We start from the raw sequence: 15,665 nt of genomic DNA on the forward strand, positions 1-15,665 counted from the left end.
CAGGAATACAGCATAGTGTGCACAATACAATGAAATAAGTAGATTACAGTATATTAAGTACAGTAGTTGCCATAGCAGCAAAGAGTTCGTTCAGTTTTCATCAACAGTCTTATGACTCGAGGGAGAAACTGTCTCTGAGCATGGTGCTGCTACACTTGACTTGAGGGAGAAACGGTCTCTGAACATGGTGCTGCTACACTTGACTTGAGGGAGAAACTGTCTCTGAACATGGTGCTGCTACACTTGACTTGAGGGAGAAACTGTCTCTGAGCATGGTGCTGCTACACTTGACTTGAGGGAGAAACTGTCTCTGAGCATGGTGCTGCTACACTTGACTTGAGGGAGAAACGGTCTCTGAACATGGTGCTGCTACACTTGACTTGAGGGAGAAACGGTCTCTGAACATGGTGCTGCTACACTTGACTTGAGGGAGAAACGGTCTCTGAACATGGTGCTGCTACACTTGACTTGAGGGAGAAACTGTCTCTGAGCATGGTGCTGCTACACTTGACTTGAGGGAGAAACGGTCTCTGAACATGGTGCTGCTACACTTGACTTGAGGGAGAAACGGTCTCTGAACATGGTGCTGCTACACTTGACTTGAGGGAGAAACGGTCTCTGAACATGGTGCTGCTACACTTGACTTGAGGGAGAAACTGTCTCTGAGCATGGTGCTGCTACACTTGACTTGAGGGAGAAACTGTCTCTGAGCATGGTGCTGCTACACTTGACTTGAGGGAGAAACTGTCTCTGAGCATGGTGCTGCTACACTTGACTTGAGGGAGAAACTGTCTCTGAGCATGGTGCTGCTACACTTGACTTGAGGGAGAAACTGTCTCTGAGCATGGTGCTGCTACACTTGATGCTCTGATACTCTTTGTCTTATGACTTGAGGGAGAAACTGTCTCTGAGCATGGTGCTGCTACACTTGATGCTCTGATACTCTTTGCAAAATGGTGAAGGACACAGACGTCTTAGTTTCCAAATGTAATATAAGTCCTACCTCTAATGTTAACAGTCAGAATACGGTTGTACTGGCTGTGACAGTCATGGTCATCTTGTCTCCTGCACTTCCATCGTAGGGCCACAGGAACACATGGGTTGAACTGCCCTGACTAAGACAGACAGGCAGACACAAAGTTGTTGTAGAACAGACGACAGTAGCTGCAGATTAGAAACTACACTATCAGGGGGATATTTCATTGCACAAGTTATTAGAAAACTCCAAATCAACTCTGTGCTTGGCACGAGAGATTTTGTCACATTTACCTTACCACTGCAGAGAACTGTAACTTTTATAGAAAGTGAACTGTATGTACATGATTAGGGGTGTTGCGGTGACCGTACTACCGCCACACCGGAGGTCACGAGTCATGAAGGCAGTCAAATTCCACGTGACCGTTTAGTCACGGTAATTAGGCTTCTCCAAGCTCTGATGCTGCTGATGGTCATTAGTATCCTACCAAACTTGCCTGGTACCCAGCACTCCATTGTCCCTCTAATCACTTTGACATCTATGCAAATGTATCAAAAATCAAATCAAACACTTAATGAGATCCCATGAGTTCATGTTGTGCAAAATTTCTATAGGCAACTGCTTGAGAAAACAGAGTGATGGCCTTTATTAAAAAGAGGAGGATCCCATCAGCTTTCTATAGGCCTACTATATTTATTTCTCAACTTTCCTAATGTTAAGCACATTGCTTATATTTACAACGAGAGTATAGCCTACATGGCTGGCATGACAACGAACCACGGGAAAAGCGTCCTCCATTCGCTATTTTAGCGCATAGATTACATCAATTTTTTCCCCCACTGTCCATTTCGATACATGTGCATGAAAACGGTCCATTCTAAAAACACATTTCACACACATATTATTTACTATATGTAAAGACAAGATTAAATCAAGAATAGTCTGATGGGTGACAATATTATCCTCTCACTATATATGATATATTATCACTTTTGAATGATGCCCAGCATAAGAAACAATGCCTTTCTCAAATCATAGACGCACACATCCGTGTAGCCTAGCCCATAGGCCTATATGTTCTGATCAAGGTTTGGATCACGACTAAAGTGTCCAAATACTTTATTAAAATTAAGCCTCATTAATCCGCATTACAAGGGGTGTAGAGCCTAACTGGTATACATAAGCAGCGTGTGAGTTTCAAGTTTGGGGAAGATCATTTTCACCATAAAAATGCACCTTTATAATAAACGCATTACCTGCATAATCACATTTGTGGTCACTTTTGATAATGGTGTTTTCCGCTAATGACACATTCATGCTTATTGCCTACTGCCGTGTGCGCATTGCTGCGCTTTTAATGTGAAGAAATAGCCTATTAGTTTACCAACATTTTAACCTAAATATTCTGATCTGTTGTGTCAGGCTCATTGCATATAAAAGTTTAGTTGATGCTGGTGGTTGTATTAATTTTGGATCTATCGCATCCCACAACTGTCCCAGACTATGTTTGGAATATTTATTTCCCACACAGGATAGGTCAACTTTTGTACTTTGTCAATCTACTGTCCCCCATAGGCTAGTGCTTTTGCTGTTCGTTAGGCCTACACATCTTGTTGGCTGATGAAGAGTAAATGTGGACAGTCTTGTGTCTGTCTTCATGTGTGGCCACGTGATGGAGAGCCATGTGAGTGAGAGGTGATTCGGAGCGCACGGCACTCAGGGAGAAGGCATGGTGTTTTTGGGGGGTGCATTACAGCGACACAAAGGGGATGCCGACTTGAAATTCAAGGCATTATCAAGTGGTTGTCAAATTGTGAATGAGACACTGATGTAGTGTCTACACGCCTTTCAAGCAACTTTTTTCAAATCATCATTAGAGTTGCATCATGCAGCCTAACAATGTATTAAACATGAAACATATCGCCCAACGTTTGTATCACAACTTCTAATGTTCTATTAATACCTCTACATTAAGCATATAGCAGTACCTATCCCTAACCGCTCAACACAGAATAGAGAAAATATGATTTACATTTGACTCAATTCTATTCTTCATACTATAAAATAATGCCACGGAATTCTAAGCAAATCTTGGCTGCTAAATGAACTAGTGTAGCCCACAGCCATTTGGCATAGCCACATCAGGACCTAACATGAGGACAACTCAGAGTATGCTATTCTGTTCAGGGCCTAACATCAGGACAACTCAGAGTATGCCACAGCCAGTTCAGGGCCTAACATCAGGACAACTCAGAGTATGCTATTCTGTTCAGGGCCTAACATCAGGACAACTCAGAGTATGCTATTCTGTTCAGGGCCTAACATCAGGACAACTCAGAGTATGCTATTCTGTTCAGGGCCTAACATCAGGACAACTCAGAGTATGCTATTCTGTTCAGGGCCTAACATCAGGACAACTCAGAGTATGTCACAGCCAGTTCAGGACCTAACATCAGGACAACTCAGAGTATGCCACAGCCAGTTCAGGGCCTAACATCAGGACAACTCAGAGTATGCCACAGCCAGTTCAGGACCTAACATGAGGACAACTCAGAGTATGCCACAGCCAGTTCAGGGCCTAACATCAGGACAACTCAGAGTATGCCACAGCCAGTTCAGGGCCTAACATGAGGACAACTCATAGTATGTCACAGCCAGTTCAGGACCTAACATCAGGACAACTCAGAGTATGCCACAGCCAGTTCAGGGCCTAACATCAGGACAACTCAGAGTATGCCACAGCCAGTTCAGGACCTAACATCAGGACAACTCAGAGTATGCCACAGCCAGTTCAGGGCCTAACATCAGGACAACTCAGAGTATGCTATTCTGTTCAGGGCCTAACATCAGGACAACTCAGAGTATGTCACAGCCAGTTCAGGGCCTAACATCAGGACAACTCAGAGTATGCTATTCTGTTCAGGGCCTAACATGAGGACAACTCAGAGTATGCCACAGCCAGTTCAGGGCCTAACATCAGGACAACTCATAGTATGTCACAGCCAGTTCAGGACCTAACATGAGGACAACTCAGAGTATGCCACAGCCAGTTCAGGACCTAACATCAGGACAACTCAGAGTATGCCACAGCCAGTTCAGGGCCTAACATCAGGACAACTCAGAGTATGCCACAGCCAGTTCAGGACCTAACATGAGGACAACTCAGAGTATGCCACAGCCAGTTCAGGGCCTAACATCAGGACAACTCAGAGTATGCCACAGCCAGTTCAGGGCCTAACATGAGGACAACTCATAGTATGTCACAGCCAGTTCAGGACCTAACATCAGGACAACTCAGAGTATGCCACAGCCAGTTCAGGGCCTAACATCAGGACAACTCAGAGTATGCCACAGCCAGTTCAGGACCTAACATCAGGACAACTCAGAGTATGCCACAGCCAGTTCAGGGCCTAACATCAGGACAACTCAGAGTATGCTATTCTGTTCAGGGCCTAACATCAGGACAACTCAGAGTATGTCACAGCCAGTTCAGGGCCTAACATCAGGACAACTCAGAGTATGCTATTCTGTTCAGGGCCTAACATGAGGACAACTCAGAGTATGCCACAGCCAGTTCAGGGCCTAACATCAGGACAACTCATAGTATGTCACAGCCAGTTCAGGACCTAACATGAGGACAACTCAGAGTATGCCACAGCCAGTTCAGGACCTAACATCAGGACAACTCAGAGTATGCTATTCTGTTCTTCTGAAATATACATTTTCCTTATGTCATGCTTCTTTAGACTGGAAGCTGGGAGATGCTAAATGTGTTTGTTAATTAGCGGGCAATTACCATGAGAGCGACAGCCATTTGCTTCATAAACACTGGCTGACAAAATATTGTGAGTGCCACAGCCCTATACATGATCAACATTTTTGACTGGGAAGCAATTGTTTAAAGCCAGAAGTTGACAGGTTTCTTTGACATAAGATAAAATTCATTACCTTCCATAACTCCAACTGGTGAACAACGTTCTCACAGCACAGGTGGCACAGAAATATTTATCTGAGCCACAATCACAATATCTGCTGCCTTTCTTTTTTCTTTTATGATAGAGGTGCATCACTGCAGCTGGGCACAACTTCTGCTGCAGAGGGAACCAGCTCTGTTCTCCCAGTACTCGCTAAAGAGTAGTAACACTTGTTACTGAGTTGACTATCCTGGTTAAATTATGTGAACAGAGCAACTTTCTCACCGATCCAAGTTGATGCAGGGGTGTCGGCACTATCACGCCTCTAGTCAGGTCTCTGTAAACCAGCCTGGCTCTTTTTCTTCTCAAAGATGGCATCTAAAGAAAAACTGTTTGATTTATTCTAAATTAAGATATAATATGAATGACATTTACATGATCTGATACATAGGACACAATAATCTACTGTATCAATGCATGACTAGTGGAGTTACTTTGCTTACACAATTATTTTCTTATAGGGAATCTAAAGACCGTTATGGGTTGGAAGTTGTGCTTCGCATGGACATTAGTAGTCTACAATGCCTTTAGAGACAGGTAATGATTCAACTTTTGGCTTCAACAAGCATGGGACAGGGATATTTTGGGCATCTTGGCTAATGGATGATCATTGTTGGGATTGTTAATGTACCATCTAATACTTGCCTAGTCCAGTGGTTCTCAACCTTTTTGGTCATTGTCGGCCCAATCACATCTTGCTCTGCCCATGGTGCCCCCTCATATGCAGTAATGGGTCTTTCTAAGTACCCACTTTGGATATTGGTTCCTGGATATATGAATGAAGAAAGCATTGGCTAGAGAGTTCAAATCCATGCGAGAAAGTGTACTACTACAACAACAAGTATGGAGATTTAAGACCGAGACAGGAGACGCAGTCAAAGAAATTAGACCCAGCCTAGCACCAAAAACAGGAGAGGACACCATGCTGCTGCTGCTGCTTCTTCAGTGGGGTTTCCTGTATCCCCTTCTCCCTCATACTAGATCTCAGCCTCTCTCTTTCCCCACACTGTGGCAATACTGTACATGTTCCACGGTCTCGGTTTCCTGGCAATACTCGCACTTTCCTGTTGGATGCTTTCCTATCACATTTAAGGACCTATTCAACTGGCTGTGTTCCATCCTTAATCTTGTAAAAATAGCCTCTTCTCTTCTGTCTCTTCCTGCCGTCCTCCCCTCCACAACTTCTCTCTGTACTTGAAATAAATGCCCACCTTCAGAATCTCTATTCCACTGCTCCTGCCATCTCAGCACCATCACTGTCCATATCAGGCTTTTTGCCTCTGCCTTGCTCATTGAAACCACAACCTCAACATCCCCACTACTAAGTGACTGTTTAGCCAGTACATCAACTGTCTCATTCCCCTCCACCCCCACATGGACTGGGACCCAAGTAAATCTTATCTGTATACCCATTTGTCTAATCCTGCAATGGGTTTGTAGCACCTCATAAAGCAGGTCTTATATGCTATGTGATATAAAGGACTGGAGACTCATTAACACGGCAGATGAATCAGAGCAAATAACTACTCTGTCTGGCTCGACTTCACCCACTGCAAGGTCAGCAGTATGGCCACCATCTCAGCCGTATATACAGCCATATGATCTGTAATACGTTTCCTGATTGCGAACCCACGTTCCTGCACTTCAAATACTGACCCAGTACGTCCTGTCCTTGCATCTTTAAAACCATCTGTGTAAAAGGCCATAAAATCCTGATGCACAGTATCCAGACGTATCTTAAACCAATCAGATGGATCAACACCCTCCCTATCTTTCTGTAGTCTCTCCAGATGGATCAACACCCTCCCTATCTTTCTGTAGTCTCTCAGGATGGATCAACGCCCTCCCTATCTTTCTGTAGTCTCTCCAGATGGATCAACGCCCTCCCTATCTTTCTGTAGTCTCTCCAGATGGATCAACACCCTTCCTATCTTTCTGGAGTCTCTCCAGATGGATCAACACCCTCCATATCAATTCAATTCAATTGACTTTATTGACATGGCAAGTTCATTATTACTTACATTGTCAAAGTATATATATTGGGGAAAAAAAGAAGGAAAAAAATGTATATATATGTATATATATATTGTATATAAATCAGTAATAATAACAGTTGTAGTGGACATGGGATTACCATTAACAACAACTACAACAACAATATTAATGAGAACAACAATACCTTAAAGCAATGGTAGTGGACCAGTGTCAACATGACTGAGAAGACACATGAAGTTGTATGAAAGACAAAACAAAACGGGAAATATTATCGACATTACTTTGCACTTTTCACTGGCTGTCCCTCAGGTTGTGGCAGGACACATATTTGGCTGCCAAAACTGCACATTTTGGCTTTTCACCCAATAAATATTGGATTTTTTCTTAATCTTTTATAGTTTCAAATTCTTTGTATTGAATTATAATTTTGGGAAATAAATATTCTCTTAATATTCTCTGAGTATTTGTCACAGTGTAATAGGAAATGCAGCTCTGTCTCTACCTCTCCCCTGGAGCAGAGTGAGCACAGCCTATCCTCTCTGGGCAGCCAGGTATGTCTGTCACAACCGGTCTCTATACCCAGACTGTGCTCACTGAGTCTGTACCTAGTCAATGTTTTCCTCAGTTTTCTATCATTCACTGTGGTCAGATAGTCTGCCACCCGTACTGTCTGTTTAGAGCCAAATAGCATTGAAGTTTACTTTGATTTTTTTGTGGTGTCTTTCCAATAGGTGACATATTTTTCTTTTTGTTTTGTGATGAATTGGTTGGATTGATTTTCTGAGTGCTGTCCTGAGGCTCTATGGGGTTGGTTTGGGTTGGTGAACTGAGCCTCAGAACCAGCTGGCTGAGGGGACTCTTCTCTTTTTTCATCTCTTGGCATTGTAGAGCTGTGTGATGGAATGTTTTGGGGTCACTTGTTTTTAGGTGGTTGTAAAATTTGATGGCTCTTTTTTCTATTCGAATGAGGGGGTATTGGCCCAATTCTGCTCTTTGTGCGTTATTTTGAGGTTTTTTTTGCACTTGCAATGCAGTCTTGCAAAACTCTGCATGCGGTATTTTGATTGGATGTTTGTCCCATTTGGTAAATTCATTATTAGAGATTGGACCCCATACTTCACTGCCGTATAGAGCAATTGGTTCTATAACTGATTTTAAAAGTTTGAGCCAGATTCTAATTGGAATTTCGATTTTGATGTTCCTTTTAAATGCATAGAATGCTCTTCTTGCTTTGTCTCTCAGCTCATTCACAGCCATGTGAAAGCTACCTGTGTTGCTGATATTTAGTTCTAGATATGTGTAGCTTCGCGTGTAGCTTCGCGTTTCTAGGAATCTATGCAGTTTTTTGTTTTTTTACGTGTTATTTCTTACACTAGTACCCCAGGTCATCTTAGGTTTCATTACATACAGCCGAGAAGAACTACTGAATATAAGATCAGCGTCAACTCACCATCAGTACGACCAAGAATATGTTTTTCGCGATGCGGATCCTGTGTTATGCCTTACAACCAGTGCAACGGAGTGGATTACATGCAGCGACCCAAAAAAACGAAGCGGTCCAAAAAAACGAAGCGGTCTTCTGGTCAGACTCCGGAGACGGGCACACCGTGCACCACTCCCTAGCATTCTTCTTGCCAATGTCCAGTCTCTTGACAACAAGGTTGATGAAATCCGAGCAAGGGTAGCATTCCAGAGGGACATCAGAGACTGTAACGTTCTCTGCTTCACGGAAACATGGCTAACTGGAGAGACGCTATCCGAAGCGGTGCAGCCAGCGGGTTTCTCCACGCATCGCGCCGACAGAAACAAACATCTTTCTGGTAAGAAGAGGGGCGGGGGCGTATGCCTTATGACCAACGTGACATGGTGTGATGAAAGAAACATACAGGAACTCAAATCCTTCTGTTCACCTGATTTAGAATTCCTCACAATCAAATTTAGACCGCATTATCTACCAAGAGAATTCTCTTCGATTATAATCACAGCCGTATATACCCCCCCCCAAGCAGACACATCGATGGCTCTGAACGAACTTTATTTAACTCTCTGCAAACTGGAAACGATTTATCCGGAGGCTGCATTCATTGTAGCTGGGGATTTTAACAAGGCTAATCTGAAAACAAGACTCCCTAAATTTTATCAGCATATCGATTGCGCAACCAGGGGTGGAAAGACCCTGGATCATTGTTACTCTAACTTCCGCGACGCATATAAGGCCCTGCCCCACCCCCCTTTCGGAAAAGCTGACCACGACTCCATTTTGTTGATCCCTGCCTACAGACAGAAACTAAAACAAGAAGCTCCCACGCTGAGGTCTGTCCAACGCTGGTCTGACCAAGCTGACTCCACACTCCAAGACTGCTTCCATCACGTGGACTGGGAGATGTTTCGTATTGCGTCAGACAACAACATTGACGAATACGCTGATTCGGTGTGCGAGTTCATTAGAACGTGCGTTGAAGATGTCGTTCCCATAGCAACGATTAAAACATTCCCTAACCAGAAACCGTGGATTGATGGCAGCATTCGTGTGAAACTGAAGGCGCGAACCACTGCTTTTAATCAGGGCAAGGTGTCTGGTAACATGACTGAATACAAACAGTGCAGCTATTCTCTCCGCAAGGCTATCAAACAAGCTAAGCGCCAGTACAGAGACAAAGTAGAATCTCAATTCAACGGCTCAGACACAAGAGGCATGTGGCAGGGTCTACAGTCAATCACGGACTACAGGAAGAAACCCAGCCCAGTCACGGACCAGGATGTCTTGCTCCCAGGCAGACTAAATAACTTTTTTGCCCGCTTTGAGGACAATACAGTGCCACTGACACGGCCTGCAACGAAAACATGCGGTCTCTCCTTCACTGCAGCCGAAGTGAGTAAGACATTTAAACGTGTTAACCCTCGCAAGGCTGCAGGCCCAGACGGCATCCCCAGCCGCGCCCTCAGAGCATGCGCAGACCAGCTGGCCGGTGTGTTTACGGACATATTCAATCAATCCCTATACCAGTCTGCTGTTCCCACATGCTTCAAGAGGGCCACCATTGTTCCTGTTCCCAAGAAAGCGAAGGTAACTGAGCTAAACGACTACCGCCCCGTAGCACTCACATCCGTCATCATGAAGTGCTTTGAGAGACTAGTCAAGGGCCATATCACCTCCACCCTACCTGACACCCTAGACCCACTCCAATTTGCTTACCGCCCAAATAGGTCCACAGACGATGCAATCTCAACCACACTGCACACTGCCCTAACCCATCTGGACAAGAGGAATACCTATGTGAGAATGCTGTTCATCGACTACAGCTCGGCATTCAACACCATAGTACCCTCCAAGCTCGTCATCAAGCTCGAGACCCTGGGTCTCGACCCCGCCCTGTGCAACTGGGTACTGGACTTCCTGACGGGCCGCCCCCAGGTGGTGAGGGTAGGCAACAACATCTCCTCCCCGCTGATCCTCAACACTGGGGCCCCACAAGGGTGCGTTCTGAGCCCTCTCCTGTACTCCCTGTTCACCCACGACTGCGTGGCCACGCACGCCTCCAACTCAATCATCAAGTTTGCGGACGACACAACAGTGGTAGGCTTGATTACCAACAACGACGAGACGGCCTACAGGGAGGAGGTGAGGGCCCTCGGAGTGTGGTGTCAGGAAAATAACCTCACACTCAACGTCAACAAAACTAAGGAGATGATTGTGGACTTCAGGAAACAGCAGAGGGAACACCCCCCCATCCACATCGACAGAACAGTAGTGGAGAGGGTAGCAAGTTTTAAGTTCCTCGGCATACACATCACAGACAAACTGAATTGGTCCACTCACACAGACAGCATCGTGAGGAAGGCGCAGCAGCGCCTCTTCAACCTCTACAGATGCACAATCGAGAGCATCATGGCGGGCTGTATCACCGCCTGGTATGGCAACTGCACCGCCCTCAACCGTAAGGCTCTCCAGAGGGTAGTGAGGTCTGCACAACGCATCACCGGGGGCAAACTACCTGCCCTCCAGGACACCTACACCACCCGATGCTACAGGAAGGCCATAAAGATCATCAAGGACATCAACCACCCGAGCCACTGCCTGTTCACCCCGCTGTCATCCAGAAGGCGAGGTCAGTACAGGTGCATCAAAGCTGGGACCGAGAGACTGAAAAACAGCTTCTATCTCAAGGCCATCAGACTGTTAAACAGCCACCACTAACATTGAGTGGCTACTGCCAACACACTGTCAATGACACTGACTCTACTCCAGCCACTTTAATAATGGGAATTGATGGGAAATGATGTAAATATATCACTAGCCACTTTAAACAATGCTACCTTATATGTTACTTACCCTACATTATTCATCTCATATGCATACGTAGATACTGTACTCTATATCATCGACTGCATCCTTATGTAATACATGTATCACTAGCCACTTTAACTATGCCACTTGGTTTACATACTCATCTCATATTATATACTGTACTCGATATCATCTACTGTATCTTGCCTATGCTGCTCAACCATGCTTCATGGTTGGGTTCTGCTCTTCTCAGATACATTGTGATTTTACTGTGGTCTGAGAGAGGTGTTAGTGGGCTGACTGTGAAGGCTCTGAGAGACTCTGGGTTTAGGTTGGTGAGGAAGTAGTCTGTTTGATTCCTTTTAATTTAGTGGATGGTATGATTATCTCCCTATAACCTAGTGGACAGCCAGTGGAAACATCACCTCTGCACCATGTTTCCTGTAGTACTACAATATCAACATCATCAATTTCTTTCAGGAAGTCTGGGTTTCTGCTCTTTAGTCCAAAAGCAGAGGACTTCAATCCTTGTAAATTCCAACATGCAACGTAAAAAGATTTCATAACTTATTTTTTTTTCCTTTACCTTCAAAATGAGACAAACACTCACAATCCAACAATAACTATTAAAATAAGATTTTTCAATTAAAGTAAACTCTTATTGTGCAAATGTGATTTGTTTATCATTGAATTTGTGTCATGCCACTTGGGTGGGTGTAGTGTGAGGATGGTGGAGTTCTTGTGCTCATCTTACCATGAGCATAGTAGACTCAGCATTTGTTTAATGTCACTCATTTGGTTGGTGGGGGCTGGGCCAGTTGCTCCTCTCACAGCCTGTGCCTGCTGGGCTGTGGCTCCTCCAAGTGTGGGTCTGCGGTGGGGGGTAGGGGGGTGGGAGGCCTCATCTGGGTGGCTGTGAAGCTGGGCTGGGGTGGTCTGTGCTGCGCTGGCTGTGGTAGGCATTGAGGTTGGTGGTTTTGTGGTCGTGGCTGGGAGTTCCAGGGTGCTGGTCCGGGGTATTGTCCCGGTGATCTTTTTCGGGGTGGAGATTGTTCTGCTGTTCCTGGGTGGAGAGGTCGGACTGTGGTTTAAAGCGACGTCCTTGAGAGTCTTGGCAAGGATGGGGACTGTCTCCCTGTACAGATGAACATGGTCATAGAGACAGTCCAGATCGATGGTGGGCCAGGTGTACATTGGGTCGCAGGGCACAGTCCCTATCTTTCTGTAGTCTCTCCAGGTGGATCAACACCCTCCCTATCTTTCTGTAGTCTCTCCAGATGGATCAACACCCTCTCTATCTTTCTGTAGTCTCCCACTCCCTTCTGACCCGACTCATCCTCTTGAACATCCCCCATACATCTCCCACAGGTGTCGCCCTTCCAATGGTGTTACAGAACCAACGCCAACATGACCAATTCGCCTGACGGATAGTTCTTCTCACCAGGGCCTGCTGATACTGAATCAGACTGAGGGATAGTTCTCCTCACCAGGGCCTGCTGATACTGATTAAGACTGAGGGATAGTTCTCCTCACCAGGGCCTGCTGATACTGAATCAGACTGAGGGAGAGTTCTCCTCACCAGGGCCTGCTGATACTGATTAAGACTGAGGGATAGTTCTCCTCACCAGGGCCTGCTGATACTGAATCAGACTGAGGGAGAGTTCTCCTCACCAGGGCCTGCTGATACTGAATCAGACTGAGGGATAGTTCTCCTCACCAGGGCCTGCTGATACTGAATCAGACTGAGGGATAGTTCTCCTCACCAGGGCCTGCTGATACTGAATCAGACTGAGGGAGAGTTCTCCTCACCAGGGCCTGCTGATACTGAATCAGACTGAGGGATAGTTCTCCTCATCAGGGCCTGCTGATACTGAATCAGACTGAGGGATAGTTCTCCTCACCAGGGCCTGCTAATACTGAATCAGATGTTGGAAGTTATAAGTCCTTTTCAGTACTCTAAATGTCTTGTTTCTATTCCTCACAACTGCCCCACACTCCTTCGTCCACCACGGGACTGCTTTCCTCCTCCTCCCTGAACTCTTAGGTATCGCCTCAGTAGCTGCCCCCACTAACGCTGTTCTCACCCAGTTATTCATACTGTCCACATCCCCTCTCATATCCACCCGAGCCATCACCTGCTCACTCAGCTCCTGAAACGGATCCCACTTTGCCCTTCTAAACACCCACCTGCCTACTCCATCCACTGGAACCTCCTCCCTCCGGCCTACTGTGCATAGTAGTGATCACTCCCTACTCCTCCCTTACCTCCCACTCAGATTCCTGCCATCACACTAGATACCAGAGTGACGTCCAAGGCAGACTCTCTCCCTGTGGCCCTCCACTCTCTCCAGCACTTCCAGGTCTAATATCTGACACGGATTATAGTGGTTTACTACCACCCCTCCTCTACTACATATTCCTGTTCAATACCTCTGCCTAGCATCCTATAAGAAAGTCCTTGCTTTATGAAAGTGGCACCCCCCACCCCTGTCCCTCGTCCCTACGAGCAATGTTTCCTGCACACAAATCACATCAGGCTAAGGAGACCTTATTGCTATTATAAACTGGTTACCAATGTAATCAGAGCAGTAAAACTAAATGTTTTGTCAGACCAGTGGTATACAGTCTGATATACTATGGCCTTCAGCCAATCAGAATTCAGGGCTCAAACCACCCAGTTTATAATAACTCATGTATCCTATGGTTACTTTATTTGGCAGTACCCGGTCCTTGAAGTGTAACAGAATAAACGGGCCATCTACCCTAACTCCACCACTTGTTTCTTGCTATATTTGATCATTTACTAGAATAACTAATCTCAAGTTGTCCCTTACCTCTTTAGTGCCAACACTCACAGGCACTCCTGTTTTCACCCCTTTAATCCACAGTTTTCCTGCATGATCAGTCCAGCTGCTCGACACCACCTTACACTTCCCTATTTGCTTCACTCAAGAGCTTTTTCCCCTCTGCGCATTGTCCTTACAGAACACAAACAAGCTCCCATCTAGTAACACTTTAGCGTTGTCAATTTCCCCAATCAACTACTTTATCACAGCCGTCAACCTTATCGGACTCGTCGCCCCAACTCCCCCTTCCTCCCTTAAAGTTCATAATCACTTTATGCTCCTCCTCACCTCGCGATGCATCTTGCCCTTCCTCTGCACTCTCGACCCCCGAACTGCCGCTGGAAACTGTTGCTCTCTTCAAACGTCCTTTGCTGCCTCCATACTTCTCTCTCCCCTTCAAACCCCTACTCACATTCTCTCCCCCTTTATTTGTACCACCATGCCCCAAACTTTGTTCTCCATCGCCTAACATCCCCGACCCAGTCACAGCGCAGCCGTGCCGAAGCGAGTCAAGTTGTTTATCAGCGACGGATCGCTAGCCACCGCTTTCAGCCTCTCCCTCACCTCTGTCACGACACCATGCCACGGGCTCCCCGGAAATGTACGCTGAAAAAACCCACATACATCTCATAAAGTTAATGCACATCTTTTTAAATTGACGATATATTCTAATCGAATTGTACTCAAGAAATGTTCTTCCCTACTTATATATTCAGATCGAATTGTTCTCAGGAAATGTCCTTCCCTACTATGGGTCATATTAGCGGGCTATCACGGGGTAAAATCACTTTTTAAAATCCATTGCATTAGCTTTGTAAATCACAGTAAAAAAAATACGCGAATACGTACCTTCGGCGAAGGGAAAGGACGCCAGATCTTCTAGTTTTAGTTACTGCACAATAAAAACGGTCTTTACCGCCGCCAACGTAAACGGGGTGTAATAACAGTTGTGGTTGACGCTGCTCGGAAATGATGACATAAAACGATGATTGGAACCTTCTGACCAACGAGTCACTGTCTGATTCACATCGCGTGATTTATGATGTCCATTATATCGACGGATTGGTTCTGTATGGAGTGTTATGTAAGAGCCCAAAGCATTATATATACATATATGTAATATATGTTACAACACTAGAATTATACTATTACTGCAGATATATGACATTATAATGCAACAACTCGACATAATGCTTCTTGAACACAGGCTTAGGAGATCTGATAATAGCAGTCAGTTTACATTAACTTTATGAGATTGATTTGGTTTTTATTATTACCAAAAAACTTCCAACGTGAACTAAAAGTGACGTTAGATAATGAAGATGATCTAATAGAACAAATAAGATATCCTATATCTGTGTTTCCCACAGACCTTATTTTCGGCGTTTATCCAAAACCCTACAAATACGCCATTCATTTTCCTCATAGGCTTTGTCCAACGAACATGGCGGAGTTAGGGCCTACAAAAAGACTCCATTAATATTTATCTCTATAGCAACGGCAGAGATCTATTTATGATGGTCTGAAAAATACTGTAGTGCAATATCTGTCGGCCGAAAACCCGAGGAGGAGGGGGCAGAAAGGAA

The 15,665-nt window shown here is 45.2% G+C and overlaps 1 protein-coding gene across 10 annotated transcripts in view; it reads right to left on the reverse strand.

Annotated features, from left to right (window-relative positions):
- The window catches only part of LOC109882256 (uncharacterized), a 28,733-nt gene extending 13,123 nt beyond the window's left edge, over positions 1 to 15,610 (reverse strand). For 6 of the 10 annotated variants that reach the window (XR_004205502.1, XR_004205503.1, XR_004205509.1 and 3 more), the window contains exons 1-3: positions 11,988 to 12,942; positions 5,176 to 5,716; positions 1,004 to 1,115 (exon numbers count right to left, since the gene is read on the reverse strand). Coding sequence is in view for 2 of the 10 variants with exons in the window: in XM_031805189.1 (XP_031661049.1) it covers positions 5,176 to 5,268 (93 nt within the window). In the remaining 8 variants the exon portion in view is untranslated. Of the gene's footprint in view, positions 1 to 1,003; positions 1,116 to 5,175; positions 5,717 to 11,987; positions 12,943 to 14,367; positions 14,686 to 14,928 lie in introns of those variants that run through there. The other 4 variants (XR_004205504.1, XR_004205505.1, XM_031805189.1 and 1 more) reach the window with 4 other exon arrangements.
- Positions 15,611 to 15,665: the final 55 nt, after the last annotated feature.

Source organism: Oncorhynchus kisutch, linkage group LG25, assembly GCF_002021735.2.
Source record: "Oncorhynchus kisutch isolate 150728-3 linkage group LG25, Okis_V2, whole genome shotgun sequence".
In the NCBI taxonomy this organism is placed as follows: domain Eukaryota; kingdom Metazoa; phylum Chordata; class Actinopteri; order Salmoniformes; family Salmonidae; genus Oncorhynchus; species Oncorhynchus kisutch.